Below are 15182 nucleotides of genomic sequence, written 5' to 3'. Positions count from 1 at the left end.
GGGAAGATCAATCTTTTCTCTCTTGGCCTCATGTGTTTGAGTTATTGTGAAGTGACGGGGACCAAAATCTGGATTCTGGATTGTGCAGAATGGAGGAAAATCCAAGGACTATTCCGGGCGTGTTTTAATGGTGGCTTCCCGGGAAGGATGGTTTTCTGCAGGTGTGATTTCAGGTGAATGGATGTGTTCTTAAGACTGGTCTTTAGAATTGGTAGGAGACAGAGCAGGGAGAAGGGGGTGAGGATTCTGTATGGGAGGAAGGAGCTAGAATCCTGCAGGAAGCTTCTCGTTCTTCCTGAGCTGGCTGCGGCACACCCTCTGGATGGCACACCCCTCTCTGGAGTCCAGCTCAGCCCACGAACTCCTGGGAGGAACGCCAGGGCGCCAGCCTTTCCTTTGAGGAGTGGATGTAGTCCTTCCGTGTGCCCAGCCACCTCGCGAAGAAAAGCTGAAATCTTAGCTCTAAGGTTTGTGCATGTAAATGACCTGGGAGCAGACTGAGTTCATGGATCCTCATCAAACGGTCGAAGACAACCAAGGTTTGTTTGACTGTTCATTTTGTAAACCTGGCCACATGTGCCGCCTGGGGTAGACCACGTCTTTAGAGATGGGGACAGGGGCGTCTGGGTGGCTTAGTCAGTGAAGTGTCCCACTCTTGGTTTGGCTCAGGTCACGATCTCACAGGTTTGTGGGATCGAGCCCGCTTTGAACTCTGCTGGCAGCACAGAGCCTGCTTGGGATTCTCTTGCCCTCCCTCTCTGCCCCATCCCCCGCTCACTCGTGTGTGTGTGTGTGTGTGTGTGTGTGTGTGTGTGTGTGCGCGCGCGCGCATACTCTTTCTGTCTCTCTCAAAATAAATAAATATTAAAAGAAAAGTAAAAAAAAAAAAAAGGGAGAGATTCAGGGACATTTCCATTGGTTAAAATAGTTTTATGCTTATTATAATACATGAATACTCTGTTTATGTGCATAACATGTTTTTGTATAAAATACATATATATTAATATAATGGGGTTTTACAACCAACATGAGTATTTTGTAGCAGGAATCCAGCTAAATTAAATTAACTTTAGATTGGTTTGTTGAAGCGCATTTTTTTTATTAAAAAAATTTTTTTATGTTTATTTAATTTTGAGAGAGAGAGAGAGAGAGAGAGAGGAGAGTGACAGAGCGTGAGGAGGGGAGGGGCAGAGGAGGAGGGAGACATAGAATCTGAAGCAGGCTCCAGGCTCTGAGCTGTCAGCACAGGGCTCGAGATCATGACTTGATAGAACGCTTGAAGACTGAGCCAACCCAGGTGCCCGGAGCACTTTAAAAAGAGCCCTTAGTGACTGTGAGTAAATCTGTGATTCCCCTTTCTGTTCCTGTACTCTCTTTTTCTTTTATAACCCATTTCCATGACAATACTTCTGTGTTAACCTAGCTTTGAGATGAATTCTTTCCTTTTTATGAAGCAGTTTTTCTGCCCCTGCCTGAGGCATGTAGGTGCTTTGATTTTGGAGGCCATCTCTAGAAAGCTTCCCCTTACGGTTGTGTTTTGTGGGAGTTTGTTCCCCAGTGAGGCTGGCTTCAGGAGTGACCCAGCTTATCCTGATCAGCGTTGCCAGGGACTGGCAGACAACTCCCCAACTTCAGAGGCGGCCCGACACAATCTTTTGGGCTGCTCCATCGAAACCAGCAGACTGTGTCGATTCATTTGATGCTTCTTTTGAGGCTGGACCCCTTAAGATAAGGGATGGTGACTTATTTTGGCTTCTGGCGAATAGGCTGGTGGGTAAATCCGTGGAAGGCAGATACGCCCTGGACCCTCCCACCTTCACTTGTGATCACGCTGCTCTTCTCGGTTTACCAGGCCCTCCAGTGAGCTTGGGTTTGCCTTCCTACCCAGGACAGGTGGGACCGGGGAGCCCGGCCACGTTGCACTTCACAAGTACACTCTTGTTGAGACACACACAGGGACCGCAGGTTGGCACACTCTATACGTGATGAAGTGTTCGTGCTGGCTTCTTGTGCCGCGAATCTTTCTCCGGCAAATGAACATTATTTTGAAAGACGGCGCTGACTTAAAAATCTGGAAATGTTTCATATTCTTTACTGACCTGCCTTAGACCTTTACTGGGAAGACAAAAGTGGACACACATCAGAATAAGAACGTTTAAAGCTGACAGCGGGCGGTAAGCCAGCTGTGCCAAAACTAGTTCCCCCTAGGGTAACATCACCTGATGTCACAAAAGGCCCCTAAATTCTTGGGTAATCTCTGGGCTCTCCTCAAAGATAGAATCTAAATGCTAATGATGATACCGTACATATTAATGAGTATTAATGTATTACTAGTATTCAGAGTTGGAAACTAGGATTCTATCCCTTCTCCTAAGCGAAAGGGATAAAATTAGAAGATCTCAAGATGTCTGCATGTCTCTATTTGAATGAACTTGAAGCCCTCTGTTTTCCCTGGACTGTAAGAAAAGTGGATGTTAGTTTTGATTTCCAGGAAAGATAGGGCAGGTTTTAGAAAATCTTACGTGATAGAGAGATTATAAGTAAACAGAGTGAGCCATATATCTGATTATATTTTTTGAGGTCAAACTGGCGGGAGGGGTGGGGGGAAGAAATTTCTTCAAAAGAATTTCATTTCTTTTTTCCTTTTTTTGACTACTCTCTTTCCACTCCATGGCATATTTTTAAGGGATTTGGAGTCTTTCCACTTGCTGCCAGCTGGAATTTACAGAAAGTGTATCTCTAGAACACTCAACAGTTGACTTGAATCTCGGTCATAATTAAATTGGAAGGTTGGCAGATTATTCTGAGACTCAAAAACAGGCACACCTTATGTTTGAAACAGAAGGAGTTTCACTACTCTGCATTGTTTTAAAAGTGTTCTCCATTGGGAAAATTGATAATATACTTTAATTACCTATTTTTTAAAGAGAAGGATATTCTGAATGGCTATGTAACGAACAAGTTTAACCATGCTTAAATTTTGTCTCTTATTCTTGTAGCTGGATCCCTCCCTGATGCTTTAAAGTTTTAACAAAGCTTTCCCTGCCCACCCATCCCTCTTTAATAAGAGTACATCACCCTGTCCTTTCTCTCCTGGCACACCTTAAAAGCATTAGCTAGTTAGATGACTTGATTTACTACCTTCTGCTCTAAACGATATGCTTACAGCTGGTGTTTGCATACAATTAATAGTACTTTAGGCATTGGAGACACCCAGCCTTCTCTTTTGTATTAAAATCTAACCATTGGGGCACTTGGCTGGCTCAGCCAGGGGAGCATGTGATTCTTGATTTGGGGGTTGTGGGTTTGGTTTGAGCCCCATGTTGGGTTAGAGATGACTTAGAAATTAAATCTTTTAAAAGATCTGTTTGTTGACACGTACCTCTCCATCGTAACATATTTTAAAGGTCGGGGTGATAGTCAGGATATCAATTCAGAACATTGGGATTTTGCAGGGCCTGTCTCTAAATGCCATTCCTTTCCAAAAAGGGGGGAAAGGGCAACGTGCTGATGAACACGCCTCTTAGATTTCATCTGAGAGGGTGGAATGCTGGACAGGTTTTTCTGCTTTAAGAGGCAGTTACAGCTGCCACAGCAAATGAGCTCTGCCAAGGTCGGTGACCAGTGGGTCACTTAGAGCATGACATTGCCAGGGACGTGCCCCAGCAGTGGGAGCGGGCCGCAGGAACACTGGCGATTGGGTTTTCATGGAACCGTCGACAACAGAATGGGCCTTGAGAGGTCTTGTCCCTGTCTCTCCTCCCCCCCCTGCACTCGATGCTTGCAAGCTCCCTAGCTTCTGACTGCACCACATTACCTTGACCGCCCTTGAAGACCACGTATCTTGAAGATCTTAATAGAATAGAAACTCCCTGAGCCTGGTATTACTCTTCTTTATAATACTTTTCACGGGAATCATACCTCATGCTGACACATGGAGTAAAGTGGTAGAGAGAGCTAGAAGGTGAACTGGGCTGCACCGTGTTCTTAGAAAAAAGGTCACTGTGTTAGTGGGGTGTATTATTTTGTGGAAGGCACATCTCTGGACTATTTTTAAGTGACTTAAATGGCCTGTTCTCCCTATTTTTCCTATATAAGGTGTTGTTGGCTATGTGAACCCTCAAATGCGTGTACAGATTCATGAATTTAATTAGCCATTTTACTTTTGAGGCTCTTGGCCCCACCCATGTCTCCTTTCTTTCTTTCTTTTTTTTTTTTTTTTTTTAACTTTAAAGGCACTCTCGCTGTAATAGTTTCTCTCTAATTGGTAGCTCTTCCTTCTCGAGGAGGGTCTATTGATGTGTCATTGAGCCCTCCCTGGACTTGGCAGGAAAGCAGGTCTTTAATGTTCTCTGTGTTATCATTAATTTACTAAGCATCTCTCAGCAGGTGGCGGGCACTGTACTAGGGGCTAGGTACTGTGCAGGATAAATCTCTGTCATTCAGAATCTATACCCTTGGAAGGACCACTGGCATTATGAGCCAGAGATGAGCGGGCCACCTAACCTACATGATAAATTAACAAGTGCCTGATTAGGGTGAAGAATGCAAGTGTTGGAATATAAGGCGAAAGGGGAGGGAGTCACCTAAGGAGATTCGGATCCTGGGAAGGCCCAGGGGTTCTCTGGGATAGAGATGAGTCCAGTGGTTTTAAGGGTCACAACCTGACCGCAGATCTCTTCTCACCATGGCTCTAGCACGGGGGAAGTTTGCCTCTTGTTCTCAGGGACCATCTATGCCCATCATTACTGCCAGTGCCGCAAGGATTGGGGACTTATTTTCCCCTTCCTAAAAAGTGGTATTCTTTGAATTTCCAGGTTATTTTTTCTAGCGTAAACCTATAACTTTGGAGTTGCAGAAGGAAAGCAGGTTACTTCTGGACACAGTGTCAAGCTCTTGAGCTCTAGGGACAGAGAGATTTGGTTCCCATCATGGCTTGGATACCTACTATCTTGAACAATGTCTTAATTTCTCCAAGCCTCAGTCTCCACCTCTATAAAATGGAGCTAATAGTACTACCTGCTTTATTAGATTGTGGGCATTAAATGAGGATGTTTATGTCCATAAAACCCACAATACAATGCCCTGCGTGTACTAATGAATGACTTATGGAGCGCCTGGGTGGCTCAGTCAGTTGAGCGTCCGACTTCGGCTCAGGTCATGGTCTCGAGGTTGGTGAATTTGGGCCCCGCGTCGGGCTCTGTGCTGACAGCTCGGAGCCTGGAGCCTGCTTTGGATTCTGTGTCTCCCTCTCTCTCTGCCCCTCCCCCACTTGTGCTCTGTCCCTATCAAAAATAAATAAATGTAAAAAAAAAAATAATAATGACTGACTTCTACGGTTACTGATTGTAGTTTCACCTGAGAAATGTAGGTGCTTCCAAATTGTTTATTTTGTTGAATAGTGCTTTGGAATCCAAGCCCTTGGTTCTAGTTTGGTTTTATTTTTATGTGTGCATTTTATTTTATTTACTTTTGATTATGCAAATCGTTCGAGCAGAAGCTTTTGCTGTAAACATCTCAAACAGTGTAGGAAAGGCAAAAGCTTCCCTTGACCACCATCCCAAACCAAGGGGGTAACTAGGATTATTGGTTATATTTATTTATTTTATTTTCATCAAAGTAATTCATGCTCCTAGTTTTAAAAATGAAATAGTGTCTTCTCCCATGCACGGAAGACAGAGGAATGGCAAGCCAAGGATTCCAGCGTGTTTCTGGCCTGACTTCCTGGGATGACGCATCCCTCCCTGTTCCTAAGTTCAGCTCTTTGTGTATCGATGTCAGTAGTTTCTTTGGACACAGGACACACTGTGGTTTTTAAAAGTTGGGGGTGCCATTTCTTGCCTTTGTGTTTCAGACGTTGTCCATTGTTAAGAGTAGAGAAGAGTTAATCCTAACCTTGCGTTTGTAGTAAATCAACGGATAATGTCGACAATGAAAAAACAGTATCAAGAGACGGCCATGCAGGGGCGCCTGGGCGGCGCAGTCGGTTAAGCGTCCGACTTCAGCCAGGTCACGATCTCGCGGTCCGTGAGTTCGAGCCCCGCGTCGGGCTCTGGGCGGATGGCTCGGAGCCTGGAGCCTGTTTCTGATTCTGTGTCTCCCTCTCTCTCTGCCCCTCCCCCGTTCATGCTCTGTCTCTCTCTGTCCCAAAAATAAAATAAACGTTGAAAAAAATATATATATATATATTTAAAAAAAAAAAAAAAAAAGAGACGGCCATGCAAACATCTTACTTAGAGAGATGGATTTAAGTACCAGGCGAAATAGCGAAAAAGAGTTCAGATAGGTAGCCCCCTCTCTCTTACCCCATTTGCACACGCAGGGAAAAGGACTTTCCTGCCCGTCACAGCATCTCACGTCCTCTTCGGCTGCTGCCTGTGAGGATTCGTCTCCAGGCAGAAAGAAGGTGAGGAGGGGAAAGGGGGGCTCAACTCCTTCCCACAAAGACGGTCAAGTGTGCTCCGTCTTATCCTTCATCCCTGCCTTCAGCAGTTGTCTGGTGCCCCCAATCCAGGCCCTTCCTGGTTTGCCCCCAGTTGACATCGCTCCCCTCAGCTTAAGCGACAGCCTCCCCGTCTTCGCATTTATCATTCATTCAGTTTCTAGCGTCCAGAACTGCGTTGAGATCTCGTCTGCAGTTCCTCCTCTCTTGTTCTTTTTGGGGCTTCGTGAAGATGCAGAGATAAGCACATGATCAAAGCACCATGTTGAACCATGTAGATTGTGTAGATTTGGGCACTCAGTTCCTGTCTGATGCTCTAACTACCTCACATTTAATGGTCTTTCCTACAGCAGAATCGTAAGGTCATGGATATGAGAAACTGTGATTTTTATGTCTTTCAGAAATCTCAGTACTGAGCACATGGTGGGAGCTCACCAAATCTTATTGACTGGTTATTGATCTTCGGTTATTGGGCTGGCAAGAGACGTTGATGGACCCTACCTTTAACAGTAGAGTCACATAAAACCCAGGTCACCAAGAAAATTGCAACTTTCTCATTTTTGCCTTTAAGATTCCGAGGAAACATCAGTGTTAGCAGCAAGGATTTTCAGACAGGGTAAACTGCTATCAGTTACGTATTGCTGTTTCAGAACCATTCCAAAATTCAAAAACTTAAAGCAACGATCATATGTTATGTTTCATGCTCGAGCCTGCAGGCCGAGGACCAGCTGCTCTCGGTGGAATTAGTGGGCAGTTTGGCCGACTTGGACGTTTGGAGCGGGCTCCGCTCCGTGCGTCCCTCCCCCTCCTCTTGGGATCAGCAGGTTATCCCGGTCATGTCCGCATCTCAGTGACGGAGAAGGACAAGAGAGCAAGCACAGACACGCATGATGTCTTACGGCCTAAGTTCAGAACTGGCGCGGGGGCACATTCTACTTCCTCTTCCCGCCCCAGCAAGTCACGTGGGCGAGCCCAGTCTCAAAGTGAGCGGGCGTCGGAAACCGACGAGGCAAAAGACTTGGCCACAAGGAGGGATGCATTGGAGTCACTAATGCAATGTCATACCTTCGATGCCGTAGCGGTGGCATTGGTACAAACGAGCGCTATGACACCCAGTTACCCTGACAGTGCCTTTATTTTTGGCTTCTAAGAAAAGAAAGATAATTTTAGCCCCCAGAGACCTTACCTACCATACTTGAGGAAAGGATCTACAGATGAAGCCAATGAATAAGATGTTTGTTGAGCAAAAAGCTAAGACATAGAAGTTTGAGCATCTTGTGTGGCCAGGCTAAGAAAACTCTTTGGAAACGACAAGGTAGAAACTATTTTAGCCTTCGTCGCAACTCCCCGGCTGTGATCACACCACGGAAGCAGCCACGGAAGACACCGAAATGAATGGACACAATTGTGTTCCAGTAAAACTATTTGCAAAAACAGACCGCAGGCGTTAGCTTTATAGCCTGTTGACCTAGAATAATGAAGGAAATGAGAAAACGTCAGCTAGGGGAAGGCTTTTTGAAAAAGGAACAACTATTTTATTTACATTTTTTTTAAATGTTTATTTATTTTTGAGACAGAGAGAGGCAGAGCATGAGCAGGGAAGGGGCAGAGAGAGGGAGACACAGAATGTGAGGCAGGCTCCAGGCTCTGAGCTGTCGGCACAGAGCCCGACGCGGGGCTCGAACTCACGGACCGCGAGATCATGACCTGAGCCGAAGTCGGCCGCTTAACCGACTGAGCCACCCAGGGGCCCCAGGAACAAATATTTTAAAGGCCTTAAAGATTAATTTAACTTAGCAAGATATGCTTTACAGAAGCCAGTCAAACCTGTCTGGTCATTCCACAGATAAATTTTCCAACAGGTTAATGTGGTCCAGTCTGAGTGAAAAGGCCACACTTTTCAACAGTGTTACTGCTTGTGACAAATCATTTCTGCTTTTAAAAGCCGGTTTGAAAACACGCTTATCAAGAATGTTAATGTTTTTGTTTTAGCTGGAGAATGAGGGGGGGAAAGGTTTAGAAAGAAAGTAACAGGAATACCTAATTAAAATGATTTGGCTTTATGCCATTTTGAAAATTTTACTTGACCGATGTGACCTAGATTTGTAGAAGGCAACTAAGGGGATTAATAGAGAGGATTTATTTTTAACTGTTAAGAATATGCAGGAATCAAGTGGGCATTTTCCCACCACGGTTGTACTTCACTTAGCATTTACTTAGCGATATTCATGTTTTCTCCCGTATTTGAAGATAGAAAAAAATCTCAGAATATTGTGGGAAATAAAGGGTTTTGTGTTTTGTTTTGTGTGTGTTTTTTTTTTCCTCTCTCAAAATCTTCGATACCTGTTTATTCATTTACATTTCAGCTTGTCAGTAGCCTGTACTTGGGTAGGTTTCCGCTCATTAAATCCAGGTGCAGAAACTTGGAGTGTAGCTTTTGGAAAGGTGGGAAGAAGAAATGCCCCCTGGATAAGTCTTAATTCCGTTAAATGTTTCCCAAAGCTTCATATTTTTCTTGGGTGCTTCTTGGTTTTTCTTTCCCCGTGGAAGATGTCAAAATATACAAGGAAGACAGGGACTGGACCGTATTGTTCGATTTCAGTCATTTTGCACTTATTTTTGAGCTCTCGCTTCCTGGCAGTCACTGTCCTGGGACGTGGAGTCATCACAAGGAAAAAGCTTAAGCGACCCCCAACCTTTGTGGTGCTCACAGGACAGCAGTAGCGGTAGACAAGTGGACCACAGCATGTCAGACGTGCCCGTGGGTCCCGGGGGGACGCAACCGGTCTCCTTCAGAAATAAGAGGGATTTGGGGCGCCTGGGTGGCTCAGTCGGTTAAGCGTCCGACTTCAGCTCAGGTCACGATCGCGCGGTCCGTGAGTTCAAGCCCCACGTCGGGCTCTGGGCTGATGGCTCAGAGCCTGGAGCCTGTTTCCGATTCTGTGTCTCCCTCTCTCTCTGCCCCTCCCCCGTTCATGCTCTGTCTCTCTCTGTCCCAAAAATAAATAAATGTTAAAAAAAAAATTAAAAAAAAAAATAAGAGGGATTTTTCCCAGGTAAATAAACCCCCTCCTGATTTTACATACAGAGGATTGAAATAAAACTGCACCTTAAAAAGGATTTAGAATTTTCCATTCCTAGTCTTTATACCTGAAGTTGGTGATAAAATTAAAAAGAAATACCTCGGGAGGTTTCGAGGGCACAATAATTTGAAATCCCGTGAGTTTCTTGGAAAAACACCATTTTCCAGGGTAACGCAATCATGTAAGTCTACTCTGTTACTGATTATTATCTTACATCTTTATGTAAGACACATTTATATACATGTTTTTCTTCTTTTCTTGGGGAGTTCTCTTTCCGCTACGTCAGCCACTTTCCTAGTGTTATGCGTTGAATTGTCACCCTATAAAAGTTTTTGAGTTCTCGGGGTGCCTTGGTGGCTCAGTCAGCTAAACATCTGACTTTGGCTCGGGTCATGATCTCTCAGTTCATGCATTCAAGCTCCGCGTCGGGCTCTGTGCTGACAGCTCGGATCCTGGAGCCTGCTTCAGATTCTGTGTCTCCCTCTCTGTCTGCCCCTCCCCGGCTCATGCTCTCTCTCTCAAAGATAAACCTTAAAAAAAAAAAAGATGTTGAGTTTTAACCCCTACCACCCGGGAATGTAACCCTATTTGGCTGTAGGGTCTTTGCAGATAGTCCAGATCAGATGAGGTCATTAGGGTGGGCCCTAATTCAGTGTGATGAGCTTCTAAAAATGGGAAATGTGGACACAGAGACAGACAGTGAGGTTAAACAATGTGAAGCCTCAGGGAGGAAAAAGCCATTTACAAGCCAAGGAACACCTGAGGCCACCGTGAACCAAGGGCCAAGCTGGGTACAGATTCTCCTTCTCAGTTCTCAGAAGAAACCAGCCCTGCTGACACCTTGAGCTCAGGCTTGTAGCCTCCAGAAGTGTGAGACAATACATTTCTGTCATTTAAGCAATTCAATTTGTGCTACTTTCTTAAGGCAGCCCCAGGAAGCGAAAACCTTTACTTAATGCATAGTGTCGTGGTAAGCATTCCAGAGCTAATGTATGTAAATAAATGTGCACAAAAGTGGCTGTCACGCAGTATTATTTTATGACACTGTGGGTTTCAGCCTGGGTGGCACCAACATGGGGCGATCGACCCAATGATGACAGCTCTCCAATGACTGTGGATACCTAGGTCCCCCTGGGACACAGGGGACCTCTGGTTATCACCAAGCAGATAAAGAGGACTCGCCGCCATCATGTGAGATCTGTGGAGGGAGCTGTGTGTTCACAGAGCAGGAGAGCCACAGAGAGGTTACAAGAAGGATTAGGACAAGGATATCCCAAGAAACTTCCTAGGATCCAGCCTTCCAATAAACTTGCAGATGTTCTGTCTTTATGAAGAAGGAATATTTGGTTTTAGTCTCTTTATGATCCTCAGAGCATTTTAATAAATTTCTGGCTTTAAAGTTTTCTGTTTGTTGCTTTTCTGCATCATTCACACCCATATTCACGTTTAGAGTAACGAGAATTAAGACAGCTAAAATGTTTTGAGTGCCTCTTGTGTGGCACACGCATTGCCAAGTGGTTATGTATCGTATCATCTCATTTAATTGTCTCAACAACTCTGGGATGGACACACTAGTATTATCCCCATTTTATAGACGAGGAAACTGTCGCTTCCAGAAATATCTTGTCCGACACCACGGTGAGTGGCAGACCCAGACCTTGAACCCAAGTTTAATTGTAAAGTTTATTCTCTCATTAACTCTCAAATCCCTAAATATGAAATGGCTAGGAGTATAAGATTTTCATAGCTACAGTGTACATTTTAAACGGTAACTACTCAACTTACTTTTTAGGCCAAAGGGGCATATAGAATGCCCCTCCTAAACCAACATCTGCTAACCAGCTAAGCTGCTTCACCTTTACATTTGTTTTCCTCTGAATACATTTGTGGGAACTTTTGTCCACAATGCCTGTTTTTCAATAAATTTTAAAAAACAACCCTAGGGATTTCATCTTTAATGAAAATAAAAATAGACTTAAATAACTGTTGAACACCTGCTGTAGACTACAGTGGCTAGGTAACTGGAGATACAATAGATGTGGTCCCTACTCTAGTGGTGACCTTTGCGGGAAAATATATAGTATAATAGAATTTAATTGGGATGCCTGGGTGGCTCAGTCAGTTGGGCATCTGACTTCAGCCTAGGTCATGATCTCACTGGTCTTGAGTTCTAGCCCCACGTCAGGCTCTGTGCTGACAGCTCGGAGCCTGGAGCCTGTTTCAGATCCTGTGTCTCCCTCTCTGTCTCTCTCTCTGCTCCTCCCCCACTCACGCTCTGTCTCTCTCAAAAATAAATAACCATTGAAAAACAACGTTAGATTGGGCACCCTGGAAGGCCTCACAGAGGAGGTGGCATTTAAGCTGAGGCCTAACTGATAAATAGGAGTGAGCATGGCGGTGGTGGGAACCATACAGATTGCCTGGAAGAGGGAAGAGCGTGCGTGAGTGAGGTCTCTGATGTGGAAACAAAGTGTGGCTTGTTCAAAGAACTGAAAGATAACCTCCGTGACCGTAGCACAGTGAGAAAGGGTGAAGAGATGAAGGCAGGGACACTTCATAGTGCATGCCACGGTAAGAGCTTTGGATTGCATTGTGCAATGACCAGCTGTTGAAGGGTTGTTGTACAAGTTAATGTGGTAACGTTTTGGGGTTTTTTTTTTAATTTTTTTTTTTTTACTTTCGAAAGTGATTAAAAGTTAATTGAGAGGCATTGTGATGTTGGTGGAAAGATCTTTGAAAATGGGAGTGAATGGATTCTAGAAATAGTCCCCAACGCACGTGGTCATTTGATTTACAACGAAGGGGCCACTGCGATTCAATAAATGGTGCTGGAGCCACTGGGTATTCATGTGGGGGGAAAATGAACCTTGATCCCTATCTCACGCCATTTGTAAAAACTCATTTGAGATAGAACATGAAAACTAAAACAATCAACTTCTGGGATAAAACATGGGATATCTTTGTAACCATCACTTAACGCTGCTTTCTTTTTTTTTTTTTTTTTTGAAGAACCAAAAGCAAGCACTAGCCATAAAAGGAAAAAGTTGTTTAATTGAATTTTCTTAAAACTAGGAACTGTTCATCAAAAGCCATCAGGAAGAAAATGAATAGGCAAGCCACCATCTAGGAGAAAGTAGTTGCATTAAGTTTACCTGAAAAAGTACTCATATCTGATGTGTATAAGGAACTCCTACAAATCAGTAAAGAAAAAGCAGATAATCCATACTTTACAAAGGCATATATGTCAGGGGCACCTAGCTAGCTCAGTCGGTTAAGTGTCTGATTTCGGCTCAGGTCATGATCTCCTGGTTTGGGAGTTTGAGCCCCATGTCGAGCTGTGTGAGGCCAGCTCAGAGCCTAGAGCCTGTTTCCGATTCTGTGTCTCCCCCTCTCTCTGCTCCTCCCCTGCTCGTGCTCTGTCTGTCTCTCAAAAAATAAGCATTTAAAAAAAAAAATTTTAAAGGCATATACTTCACGAAAGAGGATATCCAAAATGGCTGATAAGCATATGGAAAAAGTCTCACCAGTGTGGGTCTTCAAAATGTAACTTAAAGCCCCAATGAGGTACCATTATTCGTCTACCAGAATGGCTAAAATGAGAAGGCCCTGATAGCACTAAGTCTTGGCGAGGGTCTGGGACAACTGGCATTCTCCTGCAGTGTTGATGGGAGTACGCACTGAAGCAATCACTTTGGAAAAGCGTTTGCCAATACCTTCAAAAGCTAATCCACACCGACCATACCCTAGGTGTATCCTCAAGAGAAATGAGCATGAATGTCCACAAATGGACACGTCCAGTAATATTCACAATAGCCCCAAACTGGAAAAACCCAAACATCCCCAAACAGGAGAATGGATAAATTAGTTGTGGTTATGGTGTACTATTTGGGTGGAAGATTACCCGGGGGGAAGAACTGTTGATACACATGGATGAATGAACAGGTCTTATGCTGAACAAAAGGGTACACGGAAGGGTACACACTGTGTGAATTATCTTGAGGTTCAAACGCAAGCAAAACGGATCTCGTATGATAATAGTGGTTACCTGGAGGGAGTATGGCAGTATTACAATGCATATTTTCGAGGCACAGAGGACCTTCCGGGGTGTTAGGAATGTTCTAGATGTTGATCTGGGAGGTAGTTACATGGTTGAACACAGGTAAAAATTCACCGAGCTGTGTACTTGAGAGTTAATGAACGTTACCATAAGAAGTATTTCAATGAAGGGGCGCCTGGGTGGCGCAGTCGGTTAAGCATCCGACTTCAGCCAGGTCACGATCTCGCGGTCCGTGAGTTCGAGCCCCGCGTCAGGCTCTGTGCTGATGGCTCAGAGCCTGGAGCCTGTTTCCGATTCTGTGTCTCCCTCTCTCTCTGCCCCTCCCCCGTTCATGCTCTGTCTCTCTCTGTCCCAAAAATAAATAAACATTGAAAAAAAAATTAAAAAAAAAAAAGTATTTCAATGAAAAATTTAACATTGGAAATGATCACAAAAGGTTTGAATGACATGGGAGACATTTTTGATAATAGTTATAAGTTGCACATGTAATGTGATTTGAACTACGTAAAAAATTAGTGGGAAAAAACTGAAAGAAAATATACCGACGTATTAACAGTGGTTTCTGGATGGTGGGTTCATGTTAGTTCCATTTCTTTATCGTTTTTTCAGTGTTTCTCAAACTTTCTCTAATGAAGTATATTACTTCAATATCACAAAATGAAACGGAAGGAACTATAGCTGGGAAGATATTTGACATACAGCACGTAGCCTGCTTCGGATCCTCTGTCCCCCCGTTACTGCCCCCCCTCCGGCACCTCCCCTACTCATGCTGTCTCTCTCTCTGTCTCTCAAAAATAAACATTAAAAAAAAAAATTTTTTTTTAAAGAAGATATTTGACATAACTTGTCCCTCAACTATAAATGAAGTTTGCAATTTTAGGGGTGAATGAACAATTCAGAGATGGGTGAATTCATAGGGTCGTGGAGTTACAGAGGGCTTCGCCATGGAGTAAGCCCGCAGAGGAGGAACAGCTTTGAGGGAGGGGTATGGTTGAAATCAGGGATGGTGGTTGGTCAGTTAACCTTGTGTGATGTTTCTTTCAGCCTGGTCTGACTTGTTTCTATCCACTTGGTGGACTCTGTGGGCCTTCAAGTATGTAATTGCTTTTTCTACAACTCTAACGTGATGATCTTTTAAACCATTTGTAATTCATATTCTTAAAAAGCTCTTTTTCTATCCTTTTACATCCTTAGGCATTACCATTTGCTCTGTTCTCTATTTTGAGGCTCCTTCCCCACACCCCCCACTCTGCTTCTCCATATGCCAATGTGAGTTTAAAAATTGTGCCAAGCCATTCTCTCCTCCTGAAAAAAAATCAATAAATAAAAGACCCACGGAAACGCACACACACACTCACACACATACAGAGACACACACGGAGCTCCAAATGATCCATCTGTCCTGTTGAAGATATTCACCACCCACTTCATCCTGGTGCAGGCTATTTTTGTTTGCTCTGTCTTGAGAGCTCCTATATTGGAAGCCTTTATAGAGGACTTTGGTGTCCACCAGAAAATGAAAAGCAAAGCACTTCGTTTTTCTATTTTATACCTATTGCAGGGCTGTGCACAAAGAGATGTTCAATAAATGCTGATCGAA

General features: G+C 44.1%; 1 protein-coding gene across 2 annotated transcripts in view; it reads left to right on the top strand.

Annotated features, from left to right (window-relative positions):
- Positions 1-396: 396 nt before the first annotated feature.
- Positions 397-15182, top strand: part of ABLIM1 (actin binding LIM protein 1) — a 219703-nt gene continuing 204917 nt past the window's right edge. Inside the window, exon 1 of one of the 2 annotated variants that reach the window (XM_040486541.1) lies at positions 397-539. In XM_040486541.1, the coding sequence (XP_040342475.1) occupies positions 482-539 (58 nt within the window). In that variant the 5' untranslated portion in view covers positions 397-481. Of the gene's footprint in view, positions 540-1254; positions 1334-15182 lie in introns of those variants that run through there. The other variant, XM_040486558.1, reaches the window with a different exon arrangement.

Source organism: Herpailurus yagouaroundi, unplaced genomic scaffold (genome assembly GCF_014898765.1).
Source record: "Herpailurus yagouaroundi ecotype Mexico unplaced genomic scaffold, PumYag 163, whole genome shotgun sequence".
In the NCBI taxonomy this organism is placed as follows: Eukaryota; Metazoa; Chordata; class Mammalia; order Carnivora; family Felidae; genus Herpailurus; species Herpailurus yagouaroundi.
The sequence above is the reverse complement of the archived record's forward strand: the minus strand, read 5'-3'. Positions and strand labels throughout refer to the sequence as shown.